This window comes from Bufo bufo, chromosome 2, assembly GCF_905171765.1.
Source record: "Bufo bufo chromosome 2, aBufBuf1.1, whole genome shotgun sequence".
Classification (NCBI taxonomy): Eukaryota; Metazoa; Chordata; class Amphibia; order Anura; family Bufonidae; genus Bufo; species Bufo bufo.
In genome coordinates, this window is record NC_053390.1 from 78301773 (window position 1) to 78326858 (window position 25086).

General features: G+C 44.4%; 1 protein-coding gene across 2 annotated transcripts; it reads left to right on the plus strand.

The window, feature by feature from the left end:
- The first annotated feature begins 1372 nt into the window (after window positions 1-1372).
- LOC120992328 (granzyme A-like) lies at window positions 1373-24770 on the plus strand. Of its 2 annotated transcripts, none has more exons than XM_040421243.1 (5): window positions 1373-1564; window positions 10054-10192; window positions 17693-17837; window positions 17924-18190; window positions 24518-24770. In XM_040421243.1, exons 1-5 carry the CDS (start codon window positions 1510-1512, stop codon window positions 24674-24676), a joined length of 765 nt encoding a protein of 254 aa, XP_040277177.1. In that variant the 5' UTR covers window positions 1373-1509; the 3' UTR covers window positions 24677-24770. The 2 variants fall into 2 exon arrangements, with proteins under 2 accessions (XP_040277177.1, XP_040277178.1); XM_040421244.1 differs by having other exon boundaries at window positions 1438-1564; window positions 10075-10192.
- The last annotated feature ends 316 nt before the right edge of the window (window positions 24771-25086 follow it).

A 25086-nucleotide genomic window follows, 5' to 3' on the forward strand; every position in this document is an offset into this window, starting at 1 on the left:
CACTAGCGTTATTCTTTTCCGGTATTGAAATCCGGTAAAGGGTCTCAATACCTGAAAAAAATGCATCAGTTTAATCCTAATGCATTCTGAATGGAAAGCAATCCGTTTAGTATGCATCAGGATGTCTTCCGTTCTGTCCCGTGTATGGTATTTGACCGGACAAAATACTGCTGATTACTGCAGTATTTTTTCTGGCCAAAATCTCAGAACACTACCGCACTTGCTATAGAGATGTACTAATGCCGGATCCAGTATCAAGTGTTTAGGAAATTGCCGCATTGCCGGATCTGGCTTTCCGGTCTGCGCCTGCGACGGTATATAGGAGCAGCTATTTTTGCTTTTGATCTTTGAAAAAAATTAAATACCGGATCCGTTATTCCAGATAATACCGGATGAGACGGATCCAGTATATTGTCTAACGGATCCGGAAAAAAAACTATATCTGTTTGTATACGGTTTGCAGGATCCGGCAGGCAGGTCCAGCAACGGAACTGCCTGCCGGATTCTCACAACGCTAGTGTAAAAGTACATTTAGCTGTAGGCTGCAACTTCTTTCTTTAGTCTGACTCTAGATTTGTCCAGGGAAAACTTTACTCCTGGCTTCTGAGGATTCAGGCATCTGCCTCCATGTCCAGCTTAGCTGAAGATGCTCTAGCTGGTACAGACAGGGCTCGTCCAACAGGGATGTGCTCCTGCTGCCTTCCCCTATCAGGGGGTCCTCTCCACTGACTCCTAACTAGAACTCCACTCTCCCTGCAACAAGTCGGAAATGCCCACCACACCACAGAGGGGGGTGTTAGAATGGAATAGAAAGCTCCATTCTCTGTAAAATAGTTCTGCCATTTACGCTGCCATCTGCTAGTGAACCAGGCACATTACACTTGAACAGTTACATAACAAGATTATGAATACACCTTTTGCAGGACCTGAAAATAAATACATAGGATGACATTATACTAGCCCAGTGATAGGCAAACTGCGGCTCTCCAGCTGTTGCAGAACTACAACTTCCAGCTTTCAAAGACTGCCTACAGCTATCAGCCTACAGCAGGGCATGGTGGGAGTTGTAGTTTTGCAACAGCTGGAGAGCCGCAGTTTGCATATCACAACTAGCCCATTTAAGATAGTAGCGAGGTGCAAAGGTTGTAATGCCTCTCTGGGGCGTTACAAAATCGCCAAAACTTTGGATTCATTTAGAAGGAGAATTTCTGTGAAATTTGTGACAAATTTCAGTCGTTTAGAATGTCTAGTGCAAATCATAGTGTTCATGAGTGTAATAAATGGCATACAGACAACATAAATGCAGTTTCCTGTGCAAAACCTAAATCAAACAGCATGAGGTGTGACCACCCTGGGTGATGAACAGAAATTATAATATCATGAACGCGGCTTGTTAAACAGAAGCTCTCACTGCACTAAAAACCACAACTTGGCAAACAATTATATTCTTACACCAGGTGGTTTCTGCCTCCAACACATTTCTCTGCAAGGATTCAAGTCTCCAGGACAATGCTTGCTATGTGGAACCTAATATTTCTGGCAGTCATTCTGCAGGGGAAAAATTGTAAGTATTCTACATCCAGGTCGTCTCCATGCTTTGCCATCATCTAAGACTAACCATCAGTTATAGGATTATGATAATCATAGCACCCAGGAAATAATGCAGATACATACTTGGTAGTATTAATGGTAAATTGCATTTTAGAACAATGGTAGCACTGATTGTACTACAGATACCAGAACCATTGAGGAATTTTCCACCTTTGGAAAATCAGTTGCATTCATTTGAATTGGGAGGCAAGCACATGGATTTCTCCAACCCCCAATCAGGTGGATGGAACTGATTTTAAATCATGGAAATGTGTGAAGGTGTATTGATGATGACTATATTGCTATTCTGTGCCACGGTTTTGTAGTAGGAGTAGTAGGAATAGTAGGATTAGTAGTACTTAATGGTCATTTAGTACTACCAGGTAGTCTGGCCTCTGGGCCTTATCAGTCGGAGACATTTCAGATAGACACAGGCATGTAGAAGGAAGCAGCACAGTGAAGAGGACTATGGGATACATTTAGGGCTCATTCTCACGAGCGGATGCTATGCATGGAATCCGCTGTGTGAAAGAGAGCCAAGCCCCGCTCTGCTTTAAAGAGGACCTTTCACCAGAATAAAACATCTAAACTGACTATACAGACATGTAGAGTGGCACCCAGGGATCCCCCTGCACTTACTGTTATACCTGGGCGCCATTCTCCCATGCTGTAGCGCTGGCCAATCGCAGCGCTCAGCTCATAGCCTGAGAGAGAAAAAAAACTCTCAGGCTATGAGCTGAGCGTTGCGATTGGCCAGCGCTACAGCATAGGAGAAAGAGACGCCATCAGGTTCCCTTGGGTGGAGCCTAACTATGAAGATACCGGAGGCTATACCGGGAGAACGGAGCGGCGCCCAGGTAGAACAGTAAGTGCAGGGGGATCCCTGGGCGCCGCTCTACATGTCTGTATAGTCAGTTTAGATGTTTTATTCTGGTGAAAGGTCCTCTTTAACATGATTGATAATGCTCTGTGCCTCTCTGTGACCTTTTTACTACAAAATCACAGTGAGATAAAGTTGTCACATTGATTTTGTAGTAAAAAGATCACATAGAGGCACAGAGCATTATCAATCATGTTAAAGAGGCCCTTTCATCTGGCAAAAAATTGTGAACTAAGCGTCATGATCTGTAGAGCAGAGCCCAGGGATCTCACTGCACTTACTATTATCCCTGGGCGTCGCTCCGTTCTCCCGCTATGCCCTCCGGTATGTTCGGTCACTTGGTTATAGTAGGAGGAGACTGCCCTTGTTCTCCTGAGCGTCTCCTTCTCCTAGGCTGTAGCGCTGGCCAATCACAGCGCAGAGCTCACAGCCTGGGAGAAAAAAACCTCCCAGGCTGTGAGCTCTGCGCTGCGATTGGCCAGCGCTACAGCCTAGGAGAATGAGACGCCCAGGAGAACAAGGGCAGTCTCCTCCTACTATAACCAAGTCCCCTAAGTCTCCGCCTACTATAACCAAGTGACCGAACATACTGGAGGGCATAGCGGGAGAACGGAGCGGCGCCCAGGGATAATAGTAAGTGCAGTGAGATCCCTGGGCGCCGCTCTACAGATCATGACACTTAGTTCACAATTTTTTGCCAGATGAAAGGTCCTCTTTAATGTTCTGTGTCTCTGCTGTCCGGGACGGAGCTTGGCTGTCTTTCACGCAGCGGATTCCATGCACGGCACGCGCCTGTGGGAAAGAGCCCTTACTATAGTTCCTGTGCCTGTTTTCAGGAGTAAAAAAGCTTTCTTATTTTTTAAGACTCATTTACCAACTTATTTTGCGCCTTGTTCGTCTAATTCTTATTTTGGGACAAATTTTGGAGTTGTCTTTATTTTGCGCCTTATTTCCGAAAAAGGTGCACCCTTTTTGCTGATGAATTAGGCGCATAAACAGTGTTATTTCTGCTCCACTCCTGACCAGGCTTATTGTTCCCATCTGTTTTGAGGGGGAACCTATTTTTTTGCATTGAAAGAGATAGCGTTGCAACTTTTTATGGTCACTTGCTAAAATTTTTCATGCGCAAACCAATGAGACAAGTTTTAGTGAATACCAGAAAACAACCATTAGAGGTCAGCCTTAAATACAATTAAGCTGATTTATTAAGGGATCATAAATTTGAGGTAATTTACAGGCTTTTCAAATACGCCAGTCTTTTTTTATTCTTAAAAAAGGTGAGCTTAATAAATGTTCCCTTATGATCTTCAGTCTCAAGTTTTATTGCTGACAGAAGAATGATATTTCTGCCCTGTCTCCCTTGTGTGCTAAAACAGATCCTTCGTCTGCATGACCATGTCAGAGGATGATGTATACAGTGCAAATTTTAAGGAAAAAATAAATAAAAATGAAGTATTTGTCTGTTGGATGCTACATAAACAAGGGCGGGCTGGCCATAAACCCTGCAGGGAATTTACCTGGTGGGGCCGATGTCGTAGTAACATAGAAACATAGAATGTGTCGGCAGATAAGAACCATTTGGCCCATCTAGTCTGCCCAATATACTGAGTACTATGGATAGCCCCTGGCCATATCTTATATGAAGGATGGCCTTATGCCTATCCCATGCATGCTTAAACGCCTTCACTGTGTTTGCAGCTACCACTTCTGCAGGAAGGCTATTCCATGCATCCACTACTCTCTCAGTAAAGTAATACTTCCTGATATTACTTTTAAAATTAATATTAAGTAGTACATACTACTGGGGAAAGTATAAGGCTAGATCACACGTCCGTGGAACACAGTCCGTGTGATACCGGCCTGGACTTCATCTGCCTGCAGGAGCGCATGGCGTCATTGGTTGCTATGACACCGTGCGCTTCCTGCTGCCGCTACAGTACAGTAATTCACTGGTATGATCTATGAGTGTATTACTGTACTGCGGCGGCAGCATGAAGCGCACGGCGTCATAGCAACCAATGACGCCGTGCGCTCCTGCACTCAGAAGAAATCCAGGCCGGTATCACACGGACCGTGTTCCACGGACGTGTGAATCCAGTCTAAGGGTCGTTATTAGAGGAAGACCAGGCAGCATGCTGAAGGTAAGACTGGCTTGGTGCTGTGGCCCACATCTCACCTAAGCCCACTGCTCCCTATCCATATTACAGACAATTGGAGAAGAACAGAACGTGGAAGCTTTTGATGGCCACTACAGAGGGGCAGCTTCTGGGGAGGTATTTTGTTCTGCACCGTGGTATTTGGTTCTGTGGGATGGCATTCTGTGCTGCACTATAGTATTACTTACCCTGCCAACTTGTAATGGCCCATCTACTTGTGTTGCCCCACCTTCTGTCAATTTTGACCCACCTACAACATTGGAGCCCCTATTAGTTTTTTTTCCAGGACCACTTTAACCCCTTAAGGACCGGGCTCATTTTCACCTTAAGGACCAGGCCATTTTTTGAAAATCTGACCAGTGTCACTTTATGTGTGAATAACTTTAAAAAGCTTTTACTTATCCAGGCCATTCTGACATTGTTTTTTCGTCACATATTGTACTTCATGACACTGGTAAAATGGAGTCAAAAAACTAAATTTTTATTTATTAAAAAATTCAAAATGTACCAAAAATTTTTAAAAATTTGCTAATTTCCAAATTTCTATTTCTCTACTTCTATAATACATAGTAATACCTCCAACAATAGTTATTAATTTACATTTCCCATATGTCTACTTCATGTTTGGATCATTTTGTGAATGCCATTTTATTTTTTGGAGACGTTAGAAGGCTTAGAAGTTTAGAAGCAAATCTTGAAATTTTTTCAGAACATTTCTAAAACCCACTTTTTCAGGACCAGTTCAGGTCTGAAGTCACTTTGTGAGGCTTACATAAATCACCCCAAAATGACCCCATTTTACAAACTACACCCCTCAAAGTATTCAAAACTGATTTTACAAACTTTGTTAACCCTTTAGGTGTTCCACAAGAATTAATGGAAAATAGAGATAACATTTCAAAATTTCACTTTTTTGGCAGATTTTCCATTTGAATCCATTTTTTCCAGTTACAAAGCAAGGGTTAACAGCCAAACAAAACTCAATATTTATGGCCCCGATTCTGTAGTTTACAGAAACACTCCATATGTGGTCGTAAACTGCTGTACGGGCACACGGCAGGGGGCGCAGAAGGAAAGAAATGCCATATGATTTTTGGAAGGCAAATTTTGCTGGACTGGTTTTTTGACACCATGTCCCATTTGAAGCCCCCCTGATGCACCCCTAGAGTAGAAAATCCCAAAAAGTGACCCCATTTTGGTAACTACGGGATAGGGTGCCAGTTTTCTTGGTACTATTTTAGGGTACATATGATTTTTGTTTGCTCTATATTACACTTTTTGTGAGGCAAGGTAACAAGAAATAGCCATTTTGGCACAGTTTTTATTTTTAGTTATTTACAACATTCATCTGACAGGTTAGATCATGTGGTATTTTTATAGAGCAGCTTGTCACGGACGCGACAATAGCAAATATTACTTCTTTTTTTGGTTGTTTGTTTCAGTTTTACATACAGTTGCAAGAAAAAGTATGTGAACCCTTTGGAATGATATGGATTTCTGCACAAATTGGCCATAAAATGTGATCTGATCTTCATCTAAGTCACAACAATAGACAATCACAGTCTGCTTAAACTAATAACACACAAAGAATTAAATGTTACCATGTTTTTATTGAACACACCATGTAAACATTCACAGTGCAGGTGGAAAAAGTATGTGAACCCTTGGATTTAATAACTGGTTGAACCTCCTTTGGCAGCAATAACTTCAACCAAACGTTTCCTGTAGTTGCAGATCAGAAGTGCACAACGGTCAGGAGTAATTCTTGACCATTCCTCTTTACAGAACTGTTTCAGTTCAGCAATATTCTTGGGGTGTCTGGTGTGAATCGCTTTCTTGAGGTCATGCCACAGCATCTCAATTGGGTTGAGGTCAGGGCTCTGACTGGGCCACTTCAGAAGGCGTATTTCCTTTTGTTTAAGCCATTCTGTTGTTGATTTACTTCTATGCTTTGGGTCGTTGTCCTGTTGCAACAACCATCTTCTGTTGAGCTTCAGCTGGTGGACAGATGGCCTTACGTTCTCCTGCAAAATGTCTTGATAAACTTGGGAATTCATTTTTCCTTCGATGATAACAATCCATCCAGGCCCTGATGCAGCAAAGCAGCCCCAAGCCATGATGCCCCCACCACCATACTTCACAGTTGGGATGAGGTTTTGATGTCGGTGTGCTGTGCCTCTTTTTATCCCCACATATAGTGTTGTGTTTCTTCAAAACAACTCAACTTTGGTGTCATCTGTCCACAGAATATTTTGCCAGTACTGCTGTGGAACATCCAGGTGCTCTTGTGCAAACTGTAAACGTGTAGCAATGTTTTTTTGGGAGAGTAGTGGCTTCCTCTGTGGTATCCTCCCATGAAATCCATTCTTCTTTAGTGTTTTACGTATCATAGATTCGCTAACAGGGGTGTTAGCATATGCCAGAGACTTTTGTAAGTCTTTAGCTGACACTCTAAGATTCTTCTTCACCTCATTGAGCAGTCTGCGCTGTGCTCTTGCAGTCATCTATACAGGACGGCCACTCTTAGGGAGAGTAGCAGCAGTGCTGAACTTTCTCCATTTATAGAAAATTTGTCTTACCGTGGACTGATGAACAGCAAGTCGTTTGGAGATACTTTTATAACCCTTTCCAGCTTTATGCAAGTCAACAATTCTTAATCGTAGGTTTTCTGAGAGCTCCCTTTTTGCGAGGCATCATTCACATCAGGCAATGCTTCTTGTGAAAAGCAAACCCAGAACTGGTGTGTGTTTTTTATAGGGCAGGGCAGCTGTAACCAACACCTCTAATCTCATCTCATTGATTGGACTCCAGTTGGCTGACACCTCACTCCAATTAGCTCTTGGAGATGTCATTAGTCTAGGGGTTCACATACTTTTTCCACCTGCACTGTGAATGTTTACATGGTGTGTTCAATAAAAACATGGTAACATTTAATTCTTTGTGTGTTATTAGTTTAAGCAGACTGTGATTGTCTATTGTTGTGACTTAGATGAAGATCAGATCACATTTTATGACCAATTTGTGCAGAAATCCATATCATTCCAAAGGGTTCACATACTTTTTCTTGCAACTGTAACAAAGCATTTTTTTTTCTTATTAATCTTTAGTGTCTCCACATTCTGAAAGCCATAGTTTTTATTTATTTTTTGGGTGACTGTCTTAATTAGGGGTTCTTTTTTTCCGGTATGAGATGACGGTTTGATTGGCACTATTTTGGGGTGCATATGACTATTTGATCACTTGCTATTACACTTTTTGTGATGTAAGGTGACAAAAAAAAGCTTTTTTCCCCCTTTTTTTTTTTTATTTTTTACGGTATTCACCTGAGGGGTTAGGTGAAGTGATATTTTTAAAGAGCAGGTTATTATGGACGCGGCGATACCTAATATGTCTGCTTTTTTTTTATTTATGTACGTTTTAAACAATGATTTCATTTTTGAAACAAAAAAAATCACGTTTTAGTGTTTCCATAGTCTGAGAGCCATAGTTTTTTCAGTTTTTGGGCGATTATCTTGGGTAGGGTATGATTTTTGCGGGATGAGATGACGATTGGCACTATTTTGGGGTGCGTATGACTTTTTGATCACTTGCTATTACACTTTTTGTGATGTAAGGTGACAAAACCGTTTTTTTTTTTTTTATGGTATTCACTTGAGGGGTTAGGTCATGTAATATTTTTATAGAGCAGGTTATTACAGACGCGGCTTAACCTTATAAGTGTAGTGCATTTTTTTTTTTTTATATTTAATCAGTGATAAATGTGTTTTAGACCCAGATCCACTTGGTTCTTGAAGATTCAGTGGGTCTGATATCTGTATAATACAATTCAGTACACTATATAGAGTACTGTACTGTATTTTCACTTTACACTTAGTCTGATCAGACTTAGCCTTACTATGGCAAGCCGGAAGCCTGTGAAGGTGTCCGGTTGCCATGGTAACCATCACCCACTGCCACAACAGAGCAGCAGGTAATGGGGAGGGAGGGGGGCCCTCTCCCTCTGTGATCCCGTCAAGAATCGGGGGTTGAAACAGCACAGCAGCCCCAGATGGGAGAGGGAAGGAGCTCCCTCCCTGTTAACCCCCTCCATACAGCGGTCCCTATGGACCGCGGCATGGAAGGGGTTAAACAGCTGACATCTGTGAGCACGGATGTCAGCTGTTTCAAGTAGAGTGTCAGCAATGTGCTGACACTCTGCTAACCGCTCGGCCATCCTGAGATACCTGTACGCCCTGTGTCCCCAAGAGGTTAAATTCCGAGTCCACCCTTGTACATTAAATTTTTTTAAATCAATTGGGAACTGGTGTTCAGGGAAGATGAAGGTTCATTGCACACCCTGTCTGCATATGAGTGGTAATTGACCTGCAGTTCCTGATAGCAATGGACATGTTGTGTTAGACAACTGTTCACATGGTGCAGTACTGCGTGGTGGCGCTGTGCTGGTTGGGTCGGTGGGACCCAGTGCCATGGGTGGCATTGTCAGACAGCAGGGTTGCTGTTTGACTCCTGGGTCCTGCCGCCTACTAGGGCAGTGCCGCTTTATCACTGCATTGTGCTGCGCCTTTTTGTCGGAGTAGGTCCCACTCAAAGAGGCAACCTTGGCGTGGTGAGTGTTATTATGCCTTTTGATCAAAATGTAAACTAATGCCTCTTGTACAGCATGCAGTATAGGGGCCTGTGCACTTTAATATTGCGCTGAGAAGCGAGTTTAATTAGATCTAAGCATAACATTGTGGATGTGCGAATCAGTTCTGTTTTTCTCCCCTTGATATATTCATTGCACACCCACCTAGTCATAAATGATGCCCCAAAAAAAAATGAGCCACAGGATACCTTTTATGTGCATATAAGTGAGTGAAGGATGGGAGTGGTAGTGGCTCTGGCAATAAAAGTTGTGCACATGGAACACAGTGGCAAGCCTCGCACTAATGTTCCCTAGTGCCGTGTTGTGATAGGAGGGCACACCCCTTGGGGCACAGACAGATGTTGGGCCTCCAACCTGGTGGCAGTTGGGGTGCCATTGGTATTATTAGGAGATTTATCAAAACTGGTGAAAAGGAAAACTGTCTTAGTTGCCCCTAGAAACCAATCAGATTCTTCCTTTCATTTTTCAGAGCTCCTGTGGAAAATGAAAAGATCAATCTGATTGTTTGATATGGGCAACTAAGACAGTTTTCCTTTACACCAGTTTTGATAAATCTCCCCTATGAACACGTTCAGGGTCAATTATTTTTTATCATTGTCTTTTACAAATTTTGTGCTAAAAAATCATTTTTCAAATTATAATTTTTATTTAAAAGAAAACTGCAACTGCTGTGATGGCTGGACTTATCTCTGACCTCCTGACAGCTCATAAAGACTAATTTAAGCCATATTCATGTCAGTTATATAGTAAATTATTAATGTTCATACTGTTATGACTTGCAGGTGATTGTGCTCGTATTGTAGGAGGTAAGGAAGCTCGCTCAACTCCGTATATGGCTTTAGTGAGAACCCCTGGAAAAACTTTTTGCGGAGGCGTATTGATTAAGCCTGACTGGGTATTAACATCTGCAGAGTGTTTTGTGTGAGTAACTTTTCTTATACTATTAGATTTCTGCATGGCGGTATAGAAATGTCCATGATATATATGTATATACAGTGATAGTTTTAAAAAATCTACCTTTTTGAAAAGACAGCCCCTGATTTAGACTACATTTTTCTGCATTGATAGTTCCCTTTATATCCTGTGCAGGGTAGAGGGAGAGAACAGCAGCTTGAAATAATGATGAGGCAGCAGGCGTGTCTCAGACTATGCTCAGAGTCCCTGTAAGCTCTGTAACTAAACTGTAGTCTGGAGTCACAGGGCATAGTCTTGTGATAGAAAATGGCTATATAGTTTGGATTTAGAACAATTTCAATTTGCTTTTGTGGCAACAAATCCAGGTAAAAAGTGGCCCCCCCATGCAAAATTCTCTCACCTAAACCCTTCTCTCCAGCCCTGCTGATAAAGACATACATTACAGTACATTATAGTACAAAAATGCCCCGTTTTAATGTGTGGCAGTACAAAAATACCCTCTTAGGCCTATTGCACACGACCGTATGGCTTTTTCAGTGTTTTGCGGTCCGTTTTTTTACAGATCCGTTGTTCCGTTTTTTGTTCCCGTTGTGTTTCCGTTTCTGTTCCGTTTTTCCGTATGGCATGTACAGTATACAATAATTGCATAGATAAAATTGGGCTGGGCATAACATTTTCAATAGATGGTTCAGGAAAAAAACGGAACGGAAACGGAAGACATACGGATGCATTTCCGTATGTGTTCCGTTTTTTTTTGCGGATCCATTGACTTGAATGGAGCCACGGACCGTGATTTGCGGGCAATAATAGGACATGTTCTATGTTAAAACAGAACGGAAAAACGGAAAAACGGAAACGGAATGCATACGGAGTACATTCCGTTTTTTTTGCGGAACTATTGAAATGAATGGTTCCGTATACGGACCGTATACGGAACGCAAAAAACGGCCAGTAAACGGGGAAAAAAACGGCCGTGTGCAGGAGGCCTTATAATGTGGACCAGTATAAAATATACCCAATTATGATGTGCGCCAGTACAAAAAATACCCCCTTATAATGTGCATCAGTACAAAAAAATCACCCTTTATATTGTTCGCCATCATTGCTCAATCAGACTCCCAGATCAGATCCTGAGATCAGCCCCCCATATCACACCTCAGATCAGACCCCTATATCAGACCTCAAATCAGAACCCCTCCCATGAGGGTTGCCAACCGTCCAGAAATTTCTGGACAGTGCACAAAAATAGGCAACTTTATTCCTGTGTCCGTGAAAAAAGATGTGTCTGTAATTTTTTGGAGGCTGGTGGTAGTTGACTATTATTTTGGTGGTAATTATAATCTGTAAATGCTGGTAATTACTTATTATCAGTATATTGAGCTATAGAAATGTATTACTTATAATCTTTACCTTTCATTATGGTTTTCCAATTTGTCCGTAAATGTTGGATGTCCCTGATTTTGGGATAAGTTGTCCAGAAAAAAGAAAAATTCTCTTTGGCAACCCTGCCCCCCCTATCACACCTCCTATTAGACCACTATATCAGATCCTCAGACCCCCATATCAGATCCTCAGACCACCATAACAGACCTCAGATCAGATCCAGTTTTAGACCTCAGATCAGACCATAATGGAAGTGCTCACTAGTATTCACTTCACTTTCACACTAGCGTTTTGGCTTTTTGTTTGTGAGATCCATTCAGGGCTCTCAAAAGCGGTCCAAAGCGGATCAGTTTTGCCCTAATGCATTCTGAATGGAAAAGGATCCGCTCAGAATGCATCAGTTTGCCTCCCTTCAGTCACTATTCCGCTCTGCGGGCGGACACCAAAACGCTGCCTGCAGCGTTTTTCTGTCCGTCTGACGAAGCAGAGCCAAACGGATCTGTCCTAGCACACAATGTAAGTCAATGGGGACGGGGTTTTCTCTGACACAATCTGGCACAAAAGAAAACTGATCCGTCCACCATTGACTTTCAATGGTGTTCCAGCCTGGCTATAGAAGACATAATACAACAGGATCCGTTCATGACGGATGCATGCGGTTGTATTATTGTAACGGAAGCGTTTTTGCAGATCCATGATGGATCCTCAAAAAACGCTAGAGTGAAAGTAGCCTAATAAGACACATATAGACCCCTCTGGCAATTGCGACCTCTGCGACCCCTATAGCTACGCCACTGGAGCCAGGCAGTAAAAATATCATTACGTATGTCTATCAAAGCGCAGAATGCACAGTTCAGACAGCTTTAGGCCTCATGCACACGACCGTTTTTTTTTTGCGTGACCGTTTTTTCGTCCGTGGGTCTTCCTTGATTTTTGGAGGATCCACGGACATGAAAAAAAAGTCGTTTTGGTGTCCGCCTGGCCGTGCGGAGCCAAACGGATCCGTCCTGAATTACAATGCAAGTCAATGGGGACGGATCTGTTTGACGTTGACACAATATGGTGCAATTTCAAACTGATCCGTCCCCCATTGACTTTCAATGTAAAGTCAGGAGTTAATATACCATCGGATCAGAGTTTTCTCCAATCCGATGGTATATTTTAACTTGAAGCGTCCCCATCACCATGGGAACGCCTCTATGTTAGAATATACCATCGGATTTGAGTTAGATCGTGAAACTCATATCCGACAGTATATTCTAACACAGAGGCGTTCCCATAGTGATGGGGACGCTTCTAGTTAGAATATACTACGAACTGTGTACATGACTGCCCCCTGCTGCCTGGCAGCACCCGATCTTTTACAGGGGGCTGTGATCAGCACAATTAACCCTTCAGGTGCCGCACCTGAAGGGGTTAATTGTGCGTATCATAGCCCCCTGTAAGAGATCAGGGGCTGCCAGGCAGCAGGGGGCAGACCCCCATCATTGGTGGCCAGTGTGCGCCCCCCCTCTATTGTAATATCATTGGTGGCCAGTGTGCGGCCTCCGTCGGCCCCCCTCCCCCCCTCTATTGTAATATCATTGGTGGCCAGTGTGCGGCCCCCCCCCGGCCCCCCCTCTATTGTAATATCATTGGTGGCCAGTGTACGGCCTCCATCGGCCCCCCTCCCCCCTCTATTGTAATTTCATTGGTGGCCAGTGTGCAGCCTCCGTCGGCCCCCCTCCCCCCCTCTATTGTAATATCATTGGTGGCCAGTGTGCAGCCTCCCCTCTCCCCCCCCCCTGCCCGATCATTGGTGGCAGCGGAGATTCCGATCGGAGTCCCAGTTTAATCGCTCTGGGGCTCCGATCGGTAACCATGGCAACCAGGACGCTACTGCAGGCCTGGTTGCCATGGTTACTTAGCAATATTACAATATTAGAAGCATCATACTTACCTGCTGGCTGCTGCGCTGTCGGTGTCTGGCCGGGAGCTCCTCCTACTGGTAAGTGACAGATCTGTCACTTACCAATAGGAGGAGCTCCCGGCCGGACACAGACAGCGCAGCAGCCAGCAGGTAAGTATGATGCTCCTAATATTGTAATATTGCTAAGTAACCATGGCAACCAGGCCTGCAGTAGCGTCCTGGTTGCCATGGTTACCGATCGGAGCCCCAGAGCGATTAAGCTGGGACTCCGATCGGAATCTCTGCTGCCACCAATGATCGGGCGGGGGGGGGAGAGGGGAGGCCGCACACTGGCCACCAATGATATTAATACAATAGAGGGGGGGGCGGGGGGGGGGGGGCGCACACTGGCCACCAATGATATTACAATAGAGGGAGGGGGGGAGGCCGCACACTGGCCACCAATGATATTACAATAGGGGGGGACGGGGGGGCCGCACACTGGCCACCAATGATATTACAATAGAGGGAGGGGGGGGCGGGGGAGGCCGCACACTGGCCACCAATGATATTACAATAGGGGGGGGCGGGGGGGCCGCACACTGGCCACCAATGATATTACAATAGAGGGAGGGGGGGCGGGAGAGGCCGCACACAGGCCACCAATGATATTACAATAGAGGGAGGGGGGGGTGGCCGGGGGAGGCCGCACACTGGCCACCAATGATATTACAATAGGGGGGGGCCGCACACTGGCCACCAATGATATTACAATAGAGGGAGGGGGGGCGGGGGCGGGGCGCACACTGGCCACCAATGATATTCAAACTGGGGAGGGAGCGGAGTCTGCCCCCTGCTGCATGGCAGCCCCTGATCTTTTATAGGGGCTATGATATGTACAATTAATTGTGCGGATCACAGCCCCCTGTAAGAGATCGGAGTCACTTAAATATACTACTTTCCCTGTCCCCAGCAGGAGGTAGGTTGCACACTTTTAGGGAGGTCCCTTGTGCTTTCACTTCACTTTGATTTCGATCTGCACTATTGATTACATTTGAATTTATTTAGCTCATTAAAAGTTAAAGAGGTCCCATTACCTCTCCTGACATGTCTGATTGTCTGTTTTAATAACTACTTGCATTCTCCATGTAATAACATGTCTGAAGTATGGCAGCCTCAAGGTACTTAAAGGGCTTTTCTGAGAGTTTCTTACTGATGGCCTATCCCCTGATAGAACTGCAAGAAAAAGGGGGTCAGTCAGCACATCCCAATGCGCAGGTGCACGCTGCCATGTCTAGAAACACAAAGAAAGGCTACTTTCACACTAGCGTTCGGGTGTCCGCTCGTGAGCTCCGTTTGAAGGGGCTCACGAGCGGCCCCGAACGCATCCGTCTGGCCCTAACACTAGATACTACCTGTTATGTGCCATAATGGCCACCATAAAATTCAGGGAATGCAGGTTCCACATGCATGCTGGGTCCACTCTGCTTTTTACCATTTTTTTTGTGCCATAGCGGCCTCCATTAAATCCAGGGAATGCAGGTACCAACATGCATGCTGAGCCCACTCTATACCTCTCCTGCTGCCAGACGGCTTCCAGTGAATGCAGGTAGAGCACCGGCACGCACAGCGCCGCAGATTGTATAGTGGCTGTGCCTATTACTGCAGCTCAGCCCCTTTCACTTCTATGGGGCTGAGCTGTGCCTAGGCCATGTGACCAATGAATGTGATGTCACATGGACAAGGAAAAGCTGACAGAAGGCCGCGGTGCTACTGTGACCGCTGGTGCCTTCTCAAACAGCAGATCGGTGGGAGTGCCGTGTGCCAGAGGAAAAGTCATCAGTAAAAAAACTCTCGGAAAACCCCTTTAAGGCACCTTCTGACCCTTTGCTGCCTGACCTTACCTCTGCCTGAAGGTGGCATGCTCTCAGCCAGGATCCTTGATTTGCGGCCATGTGCATGAGGCCTCACAGATAGTATCAGAATAATAAAGGAATGGTATATTACAACAATAGATGCTCCAAATTTGGTATTACATGGGGAATGTACTCGCTAAAACAGACATGTCAGGAGAGGTTACAGGTCCTCTTTAAGTATAATTAGATGGGTGCTTTTATTAATACTAGGGTATTTGTTGCCATAAAGGCATTTACTAGCCCTATTTATCCTCCAGGGTCATACAGGACTAGGATCTATTCCATTTATAACGGAATCAGCAATGCAATGCCAAATCTGTGATACGATGGACTCCACTGGGACATGATGGATTCCGTTAACTTAGTAGGGTCTTTTGAGTTCTGCCATATGGGAGTGCATCATCCTTAAAAAAAAAAAAGGTCACATATTAGATGGAAGCTGCTGCCGTGGATTCATCCTAATATTCCTTGTGGCCCGTCTTACTGTAGAATTCTGGAGGATGAAAGTAAGAACATGGAGGTGCTGGCTCTGGATGATGAACAAAAGAAAGAAAACCCAGTCCAAACCTGTTGTTTCAAACTAAATCAAGCTTTTACCAATAAATAGTACTCTATTAGAGTTCTCCTTAGACATCATCTGATGAACCAGAAGCAGCATCTTTAGGGCACAGCCACATATTCTGGTTTCTTGATGCACTTTTGAAAGCCAAAACCAGGAGTGAATAAAAAAAATGAAAATAAATAAATAAAGATGAGAAGTCTTTTATACTTTTTATACCTTTTATGATCCTCTCCTGGTTTTGGCTTCCAAAACTGCATCAAGATACCTGAACATGTGGCCATACCATTAGGCTCTTACTATTACCCTCTGAAATGTAAAAATGTAATGAAGGTCAATAACGTCTCTTTACTGCAGTGTGTAGAGCAGAATAATAGCACAACTGTAAGTGTGAAGTTTCCTGCTACAAGTGTTAAGAAAAGCTCACACCCACACAGTTAACATGTTCACCTCAAAAACAAATCAGCCCCCAGAACATCTACACCTTGTCAACTTGCTAGTGACATTTGGGTGCACAGATCTACAGCCATATATACTGTATACTGAGGTGAGTAGCTTCACTTTCAGGAAACAAAATAAACCTACTATGGTTGTATACCAGGGGATAGAGGGAAATGCAAATAAAGCAATTGCAAATTATATTTTTATCATCATAATTACTCCCGTATTCCATAACTTGTAGTTCACATACTTTAGCCCTTTTTCTATTGTATTTATGTGCAGTGGAAAAAAAATTCAACCTCCAGATGTTACGTGTAAGTAAATGAGATTTTCAAAAATTTAATTTACACTTTGCATTAGAACCCGACATGTATGGTGGACAACAGGTAACAGTTCCCTACCTAATATTTATAATAGAAATAGAAGACAATGGCAGCACAGCAGGCCTTGAGAAAGGCTCTATGGGTGAGCTGAAATGTTGTGACCACATGGGTGAAAAGTATTTTTCTTTCCTCTCATTTTTTGTGAGATTTTTTGCGCTGCCACTTTTCTTCTTATACTATTTATAATATTTGTGGAAAAGACATACAGCTGCAGAAAGCATCCTTATTTTGTGGATTTGCAATTTGCCGACCGCAAAACGGATAAGGCCATGTGCGTGGGGCCTTAAAGGAATGATTATGTTTAATTTCATGTAACTATTTCAACAGATTTCTAGTCCTAAGGAAAAATGTTGTGCATCCCCCCCCCCCCTCCCAAAACCAGGGAATGGACATCTTCATTTGCTATATAGGCAGTACAATATATTTGTCCCTACTTTATAGGGTACAACTGGGTTGTCATTATCCCACCTGCTCTCTGTTAAACGTGTACCAGTCTACACAACAAAGCTGAAGTATGATCTGCAAAAAAACAGCCTATTGTGTGTACTCCAGTGGTCAGTGTGAAAACTCTGGATATTTTATGTGGATCCTCCCATAAAAAAAATCACCAACAAAAATGAAGTAAATACTGATTTACATCATATGTCACTTTTTCAGAATGAGTTACAAAAATAATAGGCTCAGAATGGGTTAACAAAAAAATTAAAAGACGTAATACTGACCTCACCAATCCCCCATGGTGCCCATTCCAATGCTTCCTGGATCCTCTGCTGGTTTCTCCTTCCTGTTCTCCCTCAATGCACTGGAATAGTTTTTACCCAACGTACAACCCCTTTAAAGATCTATACATGAGGGTTTTCAGTTGTAAATGTCCTATCGCTGAATCATCAAATGGTGTTCTTTAGCTTTAATAACATTTCAATTCCATCTATGTAGAGATAAGACGACAACTGTTGATCTTGGGGTTCGCTCTATCAAGAATATAAAAGACAATCAAAGACAGCAATTTAAAGTTGTGAAAATAATCGCACATGAGAAATTTAATAAAGAAAAGCATGTTAATAACCTCCAGCTTTTGAAGGTAAATATTCCGTACAGTGTTTTTGAGTCCATTCTTCACAATGCTTCAACGAGCAGATTACCAGGATGACTATTGTCCGAATTCAGCTTTCAAGTAAAGTGAATATAACCAAGGCTGTCAACACTGTCCTTTTTCCTGAGAAATTTGCTGAAGTTAAGCCGGGCAGTGTCTGTACCATTGCTGGATGGGGCAGGACTGACAATAAAAAACCCAACCCTGCCGACAAGCTGATGGAGGCTAGAGTGACCGTCATAGACAGAAAGACGTGTGCTTCTCAGTGGAAACCAAGCGTGAAGATTACAAAGGACATGATGTGCACCAGTGAGAAGGGGGCTGTAAGGGGTTTCTGCAATGTAAGTGTCGGGTTTATGTGTGGGTAAATCATTCACGTTAACTTCAATCCCAATCTAGGAATTCCTTCCTAACATTTCAAACTCCATCTTGGAACAAATGGCATGGCACTCAGGTACAATTTTCTGTGGGTGTTTCTGTTTTGGGTTCCCAGCTCTTAAAGGGGTTATTCAACCACTATTATGCCCCCTCTAATATCCGGGCCCCTCATACTTCTACCGCTCCCCTGCACTTGCATCGCTTCTGTTGCCTGCACGGCCACCTCTGCATCTCCCCGTCGTGTGGATCAAAACATCCAGCGACGGGGTTGGAGGGTGTTGTTTGGAGGGGGATTGAAGGCAGCCAATAGCAGGCCACGACGGAGGATGAGCCTCCATAGCATCATAGGTGATCTTTGGCACACGAGACAACCTCAAATGTTCTCCATCATCAGGGATACATTAATTGATGTGACTGAGATCCTCCCAAGCATAGGGGTGCAGTGCAGTCTTGATAGTTGAGACCAAACTACTGATACTGATAGATGATAAATATCAGACTGGTAGAGGTCCAACACCCGGCACCACTACCAATCAGAAGGATACATACACTGACACAGCCACTACACTGTACAGAGATGTCTGCTTCCATTTCCTTTACTCATATAGTTTCTGGCACTGGTGCCTGCCTGAAACATCTGATCAGTGGGGGTGCAGGGTTTTGGGCCCCACTGATCCAATATTGATGAGAAGGCGCAGTGGATGAAGTCCACATCCTGCACTGGTACTGCTAAAACAGAACACAGATTTTATATATATATATATATATATATATATATGTATATATATACACATATATACTGTATATCCCCATCAGCATCTTGTTTTAAACAAAATTTTTTACAATTGATCTTATAGTTTTAAAAAAGCACACAATCTGTTATTGTCACGGATGGTGTACAGGAAACAAGATGATACAAATAACAAATGATGACTCACTGGATCCACAACTAAGGAACATAAAGGGAGACCCCTGCAATCGACCTGCCGCTCTCCCTTAATGCTCAGCCTATGCGACCACTCTAAAGGTGAATGGGCGCATATCCACGTACCTCGGCTATCTTAACCTGAAGGCCCTACAATAGTGAGGGGACACGACCACCGGCTCCCTACACAGACACGGAGGGAGTCAGGGTCCCCTGGATCCAGACAACAGAAAATCATAAATACAAAACAGCACTTATCTGAAGACGACTGTGAACTGAGAACTGGGAGCTGGGAGCTGAAGTCAGCATGCACACTCATTCCAGGAAGTAGTATCAGCCACACCCAACTACCTTATGGGGGAGAATATAAAGGGAGGTAATGAGTCTGACTGCATGACAGCTGAGATAGCCTAACGAGGTGAGGAACAGAAACCAAAACAAAGAAACTCAAGGGGGAGGATCTGAACGGCTCCTATCAGAGCCTCTCAGCTGTCTGCTTGTGACAGTACCCCTCCCTCTAGGAGTGGACTCCGGACACTCAGGGCCCACCTTCTCAGGATGGGACCTATGGAAAGCCCTGATGAGGCGAGAGGCCTTAATGTCCGTCACTGGGAGCCACATCCTCTCCTCAGGACCATAACCCTCCCAATGAACGAGGTACTGGAGGGAACCGCGGACAAGACGAGAATCCACAATCCTAGAGACCTGAAATTCAAGATTCCCATCAACCATAATCGGAGGAGGAGGCAAAGGAAAAGGTACAATAGGTTGAACATAAGGTTTCAATAAGGACTTATGGAAAACATTATGGATCTTCCAAGTCTGAGGAAGATCAAGACGGTAGGCAACAGGATTGATGACAGACAGGATCTTGTAAGGCCCAATAAACCTAGGACCCAACTTCCAGGAGGGAACCTTCAATTTGATATTCTTGGTAGACAGCCACACCAAATCACCAACATTCAGGTCCGGACCAGGCATACGTCTCTTATCCGCCACACGCTTATATCTCTCACTCATATTCTTTAGATTATCCTGAATATTTTGCCAAATAGATGACAAAGACGAGGAGAATCTGTCCTCATCAGGCAAACCAGAAGAGCCCTCTCCAGAGAAAGTCCCAAACTGCGGATGAAACCCATATGCACCAAAAAATGGAGACTTATCAGAGGACTCCTGACGACGGTTATTTAAAGCAAACTCAGCAAGGGACAAAAACGAACACCAATCCTCCTGATTCTCCGCCACAAAACAGCGCAGATATGTCTCCAGATTCTGATTGACACGCTCTGTCTGGCCATTCGACTGCGGATGGAAAGCAGAAGAGAATGACAAGCGAACCCCCAAGCGAGAACAGAAAGCCTTCCAGAATCTGGAAACAAACTGCGTGCCCCTATCAGAGACTATGTCAGAAGGAATCCCATGCAATTTGACAATGTGGTCAACAAATGCCTGCGTCAGCGTCTTAGCATTGGGCAAACCGGGAAAAGGGATAAAGTGCACCATTTTGCTAAAACGGTCCACCACCACCAGAATCACAGACTTCCCCGAGGAACGAGGCAAGTCCGTTATGAAGTCCATGGACAGATGTGTCCAAGGACGGGAAGGAATGGGCAAAGGAAGGAGAGGACCTGATGGCCGTGAGTGAGGGACCTTGGCACGAGCGCAAGTCTCGCAAGCTGCCACAAAACCCTCAACTGACTTACGAAGCTCAGGCCACCAGAATCTCCGAGCAATGAGATCCAGTGTGGCTCTTGTCCCCGGGTGCCCAGCAAGGACCGTATCATGGTGTTCTTTAAAAATCTTGTGTCTCAAAGCGAGAGGCACAAACAACCCCCCAGGAGGACAAAGATCAGGAGCTTCTGACTGGGCTGCCTGCACCTCTGCCTCCAAATCAGGAAAAAGAGCAGAGACCACCACACCTTCAGCTAAAATGGGACCCGGGTCTTCAAAATTCCCACCTCCCGGGAAACAACGTGACAGGGCATCTGCCTTCACATTCTTAACCCCAGGGCGGAACGTAACAACAAAATTAAACCTTGAAAAGAACAAAGACCATCTGGCCTGTCTCGGGTTCAGACGCTTGGCTGACTCCAAGTAGGCCAGATTTTTATGGTCAGTAAACACGGTAATAGGGTGTCTGGCTCCCTCTAGCCAATGGCGCCATTCCTCAAAAGCCAACTTGATGGCCAACAATTCCCTATCTCCCACATCATAATTTCTCTCTGCGGAGGAGAGCTTCTTTGAGAAAAAGGCACACGGTTGCCATTTGGCAGGAGAGGAACCCTGAGACAAGACCGCCCCCACCCCCACCTCAGAAGCATCAACCTCAACTATGAAGGGTAAGGAAACATCAGGTTGTACTAGGATGGGAGCGGAAGCAAAACTCTCCTTGATATCAGAAAAGGCCTTACGCGCCTCTACCGACCAGGAAGAAAAATCTACCCCCTTTCTGGTCATATCCGTGAGTGGTTTAACAACAGAGGAATAATTCAAAATAAATTTCCTGTAATAATTAGCAAAGCCCAAAAAACGCATCAGCGCCTTCTGATTCTCAGGAAGCTCCCACTCAAGCACAGCGCGGACCTTCTCGGGGTCCATGCGAAAACCAGAAGCGGAGACAAGAAACCCCAGAAATTGGATCTCTGGAACCGCAAACACACATTTTTCCAGTTTCGCGTATAATTTATTCTCCCGCAGGATGAGTAAGACCTGACATAAGTGTTCCTTATGAGTTTTGAAATCAGGAGAAAAAATCAAAATGTCATCCAAATACACTAATACAAATTTTCCCATTAAATGATAAAAAATGCTGTTGACGAAATGCTGAAAAACGGCTGGGGCATTCATCAAACCAAAAGGCATAACTAAATTCTCAAAATGGCCCTCAGGGGTATTGAAAGCCGTCTTCCATTCGTCTCCTTCTCTGACCCTAACCAGGTTGTATGCCCCTCTTAGGTCTAATTTGGAAAAGACTTTCGCCCCCAACAACCTGGTTAAACAAATCTGGGATTAAAGGAAGCGGATACGGATCACGAATAGTGATACTGTTCAGCTCCCTGAAATCCAGACAAGGTCTTAAAGAACCATCTTTTTTCTTAACAAAGAAAAAACCAGCGGCAACAGGTGACTTTGAGGGTCGTATGTGTCCTTTTCTCAGACTCTCAGAGATATAAGCACGCATCGCGACCCTCTCAGGTTGGGAAAGATTGTATAAACGAGATTTAGGCAGCTTGGCACCTGGGATGAGATCAATAGGGCAATCATACTCCCTGTGCGGAGGCAAATCCTGAACTCCACTCTCAGAGAAAACATCCAAAAATTCAGAGAGGAAAGGTGGTACAGTTTTAGTAGAAACCTCAGAAATAGATGTTATGAGGCAATTCTCTCTGCAAAAGTCACTCCAACCATTTATTTGCCTCGCTGGCCAATCAATGGTGGGGTTATGTTTAGAGAGCCAGGGTAGCCCCAACACTAGAGGAGTAGGCAAACCGCTAAGGACGAAACATGACACATCCTCAACATGAGTATCATTCACAATTAAACGGATATTGTGAACTATGCCCTTTAATGATTTCTGAGAAAGTGGAGCTGAATCAATAGAAAAAACAGGAATATTTTTTCGCAAAGAGCAAACCTGGAAACCATGAGTTATTGCAAATTGGTTATCAATGAGGTTGACAGCTGCTCCACTATCCACAAAAATCTCACAAAAAATGCTCTTGCTCTCTAGCGCCACCCTAGCAGGCAGGACAAAACGGGAACTACAAGCAAAAGACAATTCTTCAATTTCCGCCTCAACCCTGCCAATAGTAACAGACGGAATATTCTTAAAAGATTTCCTCCTTTTTGTCTCTTTATTACTCCCAGAAAACTGCCTGAATCTCCTAGAGGGACAAACATTTGCCAGATGATTTATACCTCCACAACAAAAGCAAACACTCCCCTGCGGGCTGAATCCTCTATTGTCAGAGGCAATCAACCCCAGCTGCATGGGCTCCTGCTCAGAAGGGGCTGACAGCGAGTGAGACCCCTGTGCACAGAATGACACCGGTGCACTGTCCCGGGACTGAGCATGACAAGAAGGAGAAATCTCTCCTCTTTCTCTAAGACGCCTGTCAATACGAACAGCCTGAGACATAGCAGAATTCAAGGAGGTAGGTCTTTCATGAAAGGCAAATGCATCTTTCAATCCCTCAGAAAGACCATAGCAAAATTGACTTCGGAGTGCAGCATCATTCCAACCCGTATCTGCTGCCCATCTCCGAAATTCTGAGCAGTATATCTCTGCGGATTGTTTACCCTGGCATAACAGACGTAGTCTAGACTCAGCCAGAGCAATACGATCCGGATCATCATATATCTGACCCAGGGCTAAAAAGAATTCATCCACTGAACGGAGGGGTTGTGCCCCCTCCGGCAGGGAAAAGGCCCAGGACTGAGCATTACCCCTGAGCAGCGATATAATGATCCCCACCCTCCGTTCTTCATCACCGGAAGAATGGGGAAGAAGGCGAAAATGGAGTTTGCAAGCCTCTCTAAAACGTACAAAATTCTCACTACCCCCGGAAAACGTATCCGGGAGCGAAATCTTAGGCTCAGCACAAACTCCATGAACGCAAGCTGAACCGGTCACTTGAAACTGAGAAAAAGTCTTACGGAGATCAGCTACCTCCAATGAAAGACCCTGGAAGCGTTCAGCCAAAAGTGAAACCGGATCCATGCTTGAGACGGTTTTGGTGGCTGATAATGTCACGGATGGTGTACAGGAAACAAGATGATACAAATAACAAATGATGACTCACTGGATCCACAACTAAGGAACATAAAGGGAGACCCCTGCAATCGACCTGCCGCTCTCCCTTAATGCTCAGCCTATGCGACCACTCTAAAGGTGAATGGGCGCATATCCACGTACCTCGGCTATCTTAACCTGAAGGCCCTACAATAGTGAGGGGACACGACCACCGGCTCCCTACACAGACACGGAGGGAGTCAGGGTCCCCTGGATCCAGACAACAGAAAATCATAAATACAAAACAGCACTTATCTGAAGACGACTGTGAACTGAGAACTGGGAGCTGGGAGCTGGGAGCTGGGAGCTGAAGTCAGCATGCACACTCATTCCAGGAAGTAGTATCAGCCACACCCAACTACCTTATGGGGGAGAATATAAAGGGAGGTAATGAGTCTGACTGCATGACAGCTGAGATAGCCTAACGAGGTGAGGAACAGAAACCAAAACAAAGAAACTCAAGGGGGAGGATCTGAACGGCTCCTATCAGAGCCTCTCAGCTGTCTGCTTGTGACAGTTATATTCTTTAGCTTATGTTTCTGTTAATGCATCTGAATCTCTACACTGTAGGGTGATGCCGGAGGACCAATTATTTGCGGAGGCTTCCTAAAAGGTATTATTTCTTTTGGACCCATGCTGTGCGGGACTTCAAGTGGAGCTGACATCTACACCCGTCTTACTAAAGACTACATGAAATGGATTAATAAAAAGACCAAGGGAATGCTATAGCTTTTCATTTTTTGGGGATGTGAGACTGTACCAGTGTTTTTCTTCTTTTAAGAACCTTAAAGGTTAGAACAAGCTATCCCTGATCCATTGAATGCAGAACACCTGTTAGATCGATGGGGTCTAACTACTGGGACTCCCACCAACTATGAGAACTCAGGTCCTGTGTCTCCTGTTTAAATGGAGCGATGGTCAAGCTTGCTCATTGCTGCTCCACTGAAAGTGTAAGGGACTACTGGAGATGGGCGAAGGCTGTACTTGGCTATCTTTCTGGCAGTCCCATAGAGATTAATAGAGTGGCAGTGTGCATGCTTCACCGATTAATCCATTCATACAGGGACATTCCTGAAGCCCTTTTCTCAGGCATGTGCAGCTCATGACACCCTTGTGGCACCTATTAATACAGGGGCAAA

What these genes read in the sequence shown, in the direction of transcription:
- LOC120992328 (XM_040421243.1), top strand. Translation starts at nt 1,510, where the DNA reads ATGCTTGCTATGTGGAACCTAATATTTCTGGCAGTCATTCTGCAGGGG. An exon ending in CATTCTGCAGGGGAAAAATT is followed by an intron (nt 1,565 to 10,053) that starts GTAAGTATTCTA and finishes TATGACTTGCAG; the next exon opens with GTGATTGTGCTCGTATTGTA. An exon ending in ATAACCTCCAGCTTTTGAAG is followed by an intron (nt 17,838 to 17,923) that starts GTAAATATTCCG and finishes GTCCGAATTCAG; the next exon opens with CTTTCAAGTAAAGTGAATAT.